Source organism: Procambarus clarkii, chromosome 33 (assembly GCF_040958095.1).
Source record: "Procambarus clarkii isolate CNS0578487 chromosome 33, FALCON_Pclarkii_2.0, whole genome shotgun sequence".
Lineage (NCBI taxonomy): Eukaryota > Metazoa > Arthropoda > Malacostraca > Decapoda > Cambaridae > Procambarus > Procambarus clarkii.
In genome coordinates, this window is record NC_091182.1 from 41,455,201 (window position 1) to 41,462,228 (window position 7,028).

At 52.2% G+C, this 7,028-nt stretch overlaps 1 protein-coding gene across 1 annotated transcript in view; it reads right to left on the minus strand.

Moving 5' to 3' along the window:
- Positions 1 to 372: 372 nt before the first annotated feature.
- LOC138370836 (mucin-5AC-like) overlaps positions 373 to 7,028 on the minus strand; it is a 23,019-nt gene continuing 16,363 nt past the window's right edge. Inside the window, exons 3-4 of the mRNA XM_069335443.1 lie at positions 5,950 to 7,028; positions 373 to 2,172 (exon numbers count right to left, since the gene is read on the minus strand). The exon at positions 5,950 to 7,028 is cut by the window's right edge and continues 699 nt beyond it. Coding sequence (XP_069191544.1) covers positions 373 to 2,172; positions 5,950 to 7,028 — 2,879 coding nt within the window. The remainder of the gene's footprint in view (positions 2,173 to 5,949) is intronic.

Sequence of the window (7,028 nt, forward strand, 5' to 3'; positions counted from 1 at the left end):
ACAGTTTTCCCCATCTCCTAAATAAATCCTTTCGCGTTCCATCCTGGGCGTTCTCCGCATTCAGCGAATGCGGACATCATATTTGCAGTTTAGCGTTGCACCATACTTGGGGGGTCCAGGCTTATGTGGGCCTACCACGGCACCTCTTGGGTACAACCCAGTCTATGTTGCGGCTCATGTGGGCCTGAATGATACGAACCAACATATGGTGGTCCTGTAGCCAGCTGGTGGTCCTGTAGCGGCTTGTCAGTGTGGCAGAGTGATGCCTGGGGTGTACTCAGCCACGCCTGAGGCCAGGGCCGGGGTCGATACCGGCGTGTTTGTCATGTTCATCGCGAGTGACGCTGAATAAATGGTTGTGATGATTCCGTGTTAGCGTTGGAGAGAATGGTGGAACAAGCCAGTATGATACATGAGTCGTGGTGTTCCACCCTGCTCTGTCACACCCTGTTCTGTCACAGCCTGTTCTGTCACACCCTGTTCTGTCACACCCTGCTCTGTCACACCCTGGTCTGTCACACCCTGCTCTGTCACACCCTGCTCTGTCACACCCTGCTCTGTCACACCCTGCTCTGTCACACCCTGGTCTGTCACACCCTGGTCTGTCACACCCTGCTCTGTCACACCGTGGTCTGTCACACCCTGCTCTGTCACACCCTGGTCTGTTACACCGTACTCTGTCACACCCTGGTCTGTCACACCCTGCTCTGTCACACCCTGCTCTGTTACACCGTACTCTGTCACACCCTGGTCTGTTACACCGTACTCTGTCACACCCTGGTCTGTCACACCCTGCTCTGTCACACCCTGCACTGTCACACCCTGGTCTGTCACACCCTGGTCTGTCACACCCTGGTCTGTCACACCCTGGTCTGTCACACCCTGGTCTGTCACACCCTGGTCTGTCACACCCTGCTCTGTCACACCCTGCTCTGTTACACCGTACTCTGTCACACCCTGGTCTGTCACACCCTGGTCTGTCACACCCTGGTCTGTCACACCCTGTTCTGTCACACCCTGTCCTGTCACACCCTGCTCTGTTACACCGTGCTCTGTCACACCCTGCTCTGTTACACCGTACTCTGTCACACCCTGGTCTGTCACACCCTGCTCTGTTACACCGTACTCTGTCACACCCTGTTCTGTCACAGCCTGTTCTGTCACACCCTGTTCTGTCACACCCTGTCCTGTCACACCCTGTCCTGTCACACCCTGTTCTGTCCCACCCTGCTCTGTCCCACCCTGCTCTGTCCCACCCTGCTCTGTCCCACCCTGCTCTGTCCCACCCTGCTCTGTCCCACCCTGCTCTGTCACACTCTGCACTGTCACACCCTGCTCTGTCACACCCTGTCCTGTCACACCCTGTCCTGTCACACCCTGTCCTGTCACACCCTGTTCTGTCCCACCCTGCACTGTCACACCCTGCTCTGTCACACCCTGCTCTGTCACACCCTGCTCTGTCCCACCCTGCTCTGTCCCACCCTGCTCTGTCCCACCCTGCTCTGTCCCACCCTGCTCTGTCACACCCTGCTCTGTCACACCCTGTCCTGTCACACCCTGTCCTGTCACACCCTGTCCTGTCACACCCTGTTCTGTCCCACCCTGCTCTGTCACACCCTGCTCTGTCACACCCTGTTCTGTCACACCCTGCTCTGTCACACCCTGCTCTGTCACACCCTGCTCTGTCCCACCCTGCTCTGTCCCACCCTGCTCTGTCACACTCTGCACTGTCACACCCTGCTCTGTCACACCCTGTCCTGTCACACCCTGTCCTGTCACACCCTGTCCTGTCACACCCTGTTCTGTCCCACCCTGCTCTGTCACACCCTGCTCTGTCCCACCCAGCTCTGTCCCACCCTGCTCTGTCACACCCTGTCCTGTCACACCCTGCTCTGTCACACCCTGTTCTGTCACACCCTGCTCTGTCACACCCTGCTCTGTCACACCCTGCTCTGCCACACCCTGCTCTGCCACACCCTGTCCTGTCACACCCTGCTCTGTCACACCCTGCTCTGTCCCACCCTGTCCTGTCACACCCTGCTCTGTCACACCCTGTCCTGTCACACCCTGTCCTGTCACACCCTGTTCTGTCACACCCTGCTCTGTCACACCCTGCTCTGTCACACCCTGCTCTGCCCCACCCTGTCCTGTCACACCCTGTCCTGTCACACCCTGTCCTGTCACACCCTGCTCTGTTCTGCCGTCTTATTATGGGTGATGAGAGGCAACGTGCTCCCCCCCCCCCCCCTCCCACACACACAAATGTATATAGTCAACTTTTTATATGTATGATTTATGTCATTAATTATTGGTTAGGTCGTTGTACCTAGCAGTAAAATAGGTACCTGGGAGTTAGTCAGCTGTCATGGGCTGCTTCCTGGGGGTGGAGGCCTGGTCGAGGACCGGGCCGCGGGGACACTAAAGCCCCGAAATCATCTCAAGATAACCTCAAGATAACTAGGGGACTGTTAGAACACTATCCCCTAGTGAGGTGTGGGTTGTCGGGTGGCGTTAATCAGACCTGTGTATTGAATGCGTCAATTGCTCATTAGTTCTTGATTAAATGAGGTTCAGGTTTGTACTGCTGGTATTTGTCTACACTTACTAATTAGTCACGTTTATCTGTGTGTGTGTCTCTCTCTCTCTCTCTCTCTCTCTCTCTCTCTCTCTCTCTCTCTCTCTCTCTCTCTCTCTCTCTCTCTCTCTCTCTCTCTCTCTTTGCCCAACTGCTTAGGCAGGACGGTAGAGCGAAGGTCTCGCTTCATGCAGGTCAGCGTTTAATCCCTGATCGTCCACAAGTGGTTGGGCACTATTCCTTCCCTCCTCCGCCCCATCCCAAATCCTCATCCTGACCCCTTTCAAGTGCTATATAGTCGCAATGGCTTTCTCCTGATAGCTTTCTTCCCCCACCCCTCTCTCTCTCTCTCTCTCTCTCTCTCTCTCTCTCTCTCTCTCTCTCTCTCTCTCTCTCTCTCTCTCTCTCTCTCTCTCTCTCTCTCTCTCTCTGCTTCCAATTCCCACAGTTAGTGCAAAATTAGTAGGTTTCCGGCTCAAGATAACGGCCTGTGTACACCAGAGTCTCAGCCAATAGTGTCGTTGGTATCACCCTCGACCCTGTTTCATATCTCTTCTTATCTGGCGTTTCTGGCCACTCTCATTCTCTTATTCTGATCTCTCAGTCTTTATCGGTTCCGGTTGTTATCTTGTTGTGCTTGTTTTAATTTACATATGTTGATGGTTGAGATTTTGCTCTGGTTTTTTGCTCGTGTCTCGTGTTATTGGAGGAGAGTTTTTTGGGGATTTTTGTTTGATTGTGTTTGTTTGTTCTTATGTATCTGTCTGTCTGCATGTGTTTGGCTCCAAGTATCTGTCTGTCTGCATGTGTTTGGCTCCAAGTATCTGTCTGTCTGCAAGTGTTTGCCTCCAAGTATCTGCCTGTGTTTACCTCCAAGTATCTGTTTGTCTGCCTGTGTTTGGCTCCAAGTATCTGTTTGTCTGCGTGTGTTTGGCTCCAAGTATCTGTTTGTCTGCGTGTGTTTGGCTCCAAGTATCTGTTTGTCTGCGTGTGTTTGGCTCCAAGTATCTGTCTGTCTGCATGTGTTTGGCTCCAAGTATCTGTCTGTCTGCAAGTGTTTGCCTCCAAGTATCTGCCTGTGTTTACCTCCAAGTATCTGTTTGTCTGCGTGTGTTTGGCTCCAAGTATCTGTTTGTCTGCCTGTGTTTGGCTCCAAGTATCTGTTTGTCTGCCTGTGTTTGGCTCCAAGTATCTGTTTGTCTGCGTGTGTTTGGCTCCAAGTATCTGTTTGTCTGCGTGTGTTTGGCTCCAAGTATCTGTTTGTCTGCCTGTGTTTGGCTCCAAGTATCTGTTTGTCTGCCTGTGTTTGGCTCCAAGTATCTGTTTGTCTGCCTGTGTTTGGCTCCAAGTATCTGTTTGTCAGCGTGTGTTTGGCTCCAAGTATCTGTTTGTCTGCCTGTGTTTACCTCCAAGTATCTGTTTGTCTGCCTGTGTTTGGCTCCAAGTATCTGTCTGTCTGCATGTGTTTACCTCCAAGTATCTGTCTGTCTGCAAGTGTTTGCCTCCAAGTATCTGCCTGTGTTTACCTCCAAGTATCTGTTTGGCTCCAAGTATCTGTTTGTCTGCCTGTGTTTGGCTCCAAGTATCTGTTTGTCTGCCTGTGTTTGGCTCCAAGTATCTGTTTGTCTGCCTTTGTTTGTCTCCAAGTATCTGTCTGTCTGCCTGTGTTTCCCTCCAAGTATCTGTCTGTCTGCCTGTGTTTGCCTCCAAGTATCTGCCTGTGTTTACCTCCAAGTATCTGTCTGCAAGTGTTTACCTCTAAGTATCTGTCTGTCTGCCTGTGTTTACCTCCAAGTATCTGTCTGCCTGTGTTTACCTCCAAGTATCTGCCTGCCTGCATGTGTTTACCTGCAAGTATCTGCCTGCCTGCATGTGTTTACCTCCAAGTATCTGCCTGCCTGCATGTGTTTACCTGCAAGTATCTGCCTGCCTGCATGTGTTTACCTCCAAGTACCTGCCTGCCTGCAAGTGTTTACCTCCAAGTATCTGCCTGCCTGCAAGTGTTTACCTCCAAGTATCTGCCTGCCTGCATGTGTTTACCTCCAAGTATCTGCCTGCCTGCAAGTGTTTACCTCCAAGTATCTGCCTGCCTGCATGTGTTTACCTCCAAGTATCTGCCTGCCTGCATGTGTTTACCTCCAAGTATCTGCCTGCCTGCATGTGTTTACCTGCAAGTATCTGCCTGCCTGCATGTGTTTACCTCCAAGTATCTGCCTGCCTGCATGTGTTTACCTCCAAGTATCTGCCTGCCTGCATGTGTTTACCTGCAAGTATCTGCCTGCCTGCATGTGTCTGCCTCATCTATGCACTTCAATTTCCATATTCTCCGCAGTTCTACTTTTTACAAATATTTGGTGTTTTCCATTTGCCATTTCCCTTGGTCGCCTCCATGTTGTTGTTTCCTTTATTACTCTTCTCCTTTACTCCATCTTTCCCTCACTTAAAACATCTCTTCCCCGCGAACGAGTCTATTCCACTCCCCTTCCTACAGCCCTTTCCATTCTCAATCATGACTGTTCATGGTCTCTTTCCCCCCCCCCCCCCCCTGTGATTTTTCCATTTGTTACCCCCTATCTCCTTCCTTCCCTTTCGTATCTCCATCCTGTATGGATGCTTCAGCTCTCTCTCTCTCTCTCTCTCTCTCTCTCTCTCTCTCTCTCTCTCTCTCTCTCTCTCTCTCTCTCTCTCTCTCTCTCTCTCTCTCTCTCTCTCCTTCCTTCCCTTTCGTATCTCCATCCTGTATGGATGCTTCATCTCTCTCTCTCTCTCTCTCTCTCTCTCTCTCTCTCTCTCTCTCTCTCTCTCTCTCTCTCTCTCTCTCTCTCTCTCTCTCTCTCTCTCTCTCTCCTTCCTTCCCTTTCGTATCTCCATCCTGTATGGATGCTTCACCTCTCTTTCTCCCTCTCCCTCCTCTCTCCTTCTCCCTCCTCGCACACTCCAACACGCTCATAGGAGGCAAATATGCGGTTATATTCTGGCGAGAGCACGGAACACGGCTGCTTAGAACGGTCTGGGTTCACACGCTTGCCCTCCCCCAGTGCTCAGAGCACCCTTTCCTCTACCCCTATTTATCGGCTCTCGCTCTACTACTCTATTATTCTCGCGGGTTAACTTATTTTTGGTCCTTCCCTAGATAAAAAAAAATTCGACAAGCTTGCGTGGACAGTTAGCATGGAAATGAGAATCAAGATCAATAGAAGGTTAAGGGGGAAATAGAAACTAATAGGCTTACACTGTGGATGGGTTTTCAAGAGAATGTTATCGTAGAAATATTTGAATAAAGGATTCTCGATTCAAAAAAATGGAAATCAAACTTGTGTGTCCTAATCCTTTACGATAGCTTGTTAGGACTAATGGTGATTGGATCCACTTACAACGAGTGATGTCTGCATTAGCGCTCTTCGACAAATTCTACCGCCAGGAGTCTGGGCGAACTGGCGGGGGTCGAGACTGGCTGGTCTGGTCGTGTCGACGTCTGGTCTTGTGGTCGTGTCGACGTCTGCTCTTGTGGTCGTGTCGACGTCTGCTCTTGTGGTCGTGTCGACGTCTGGTCTTGTGGTCGTGTCGACGTCTGGTCTTGTGGTCGTGTCGACGTCTGCTCTTGTGATCGTGTCGACGTCTGGTCTTGTGGTCGTGTCGACGTCTGCTCTTGTGGTCGTGTCGACGCCTGCTCTTGTGGTCGTGTCGACGTCTGCTCTTGTGGTCGTGTCGACGCCTGCTCTTGTGGTTGCGTCGACGCCTGCTCTTGTGGTCGTGTCGACGTCTGCTCTTGGGGTCGTGTCGACGTCTGCTCTTGTGGTCGCGTCGACGTCTGCTCTTGTGGTCACGTCGACGTCTGCTCTTGTGGTCGTGTCGACGTCTGCTCTTGTGGTCGTGTCGAAGTCTGCTCTTGTGATCGTGTCGACGTCTGCTCTTATGGTCGTGTCGACGTCTGCTCTTGTGGTCGTGTCGACGTTTGCTCTTGTGGTCGCGTCGACGTCTGCTCTTGTGGTCGTGTCGACGTCTGCTCTTGTGGTCGTGTCGTCTGCTCTTGTGGTCGTGTCGACGTCTGCTCTTGTGGTCGTGTCGACGTCTGCTCTCGTGGTCGTGTCGACGTTTGCTCTTGTGGTCGCGTCGACGTCTGCTCTTGTGGTCGTGTCGACGTCTGCTCTTGTGGTCGTGTCGACGTCTGCTCTCGTGGTCGTGTCGACGTTTGCTCTTGTGGTCTTGTCGACGTCTGCTCTTGTGGTCGCGTCGACGTCTGCTCTTGTGGTCGCGTCGACGTCTGCTCTTGTGGTCGTGTCGACGTCTGCTCTTGTGGTCGTGTCGACGTCTGCTCTTGTGGTCGTGTCGACGTAAGCTCTTGTGGTCGCGTCGACGTCTGCTCTTGTGGTCGTGTCGACGTCTGCTCTTGTGGTCGTGTCGTCTGCTCTTGTGGTCGTGTCGACGTCTGCTCTTGTGGTCGTGTCGACGT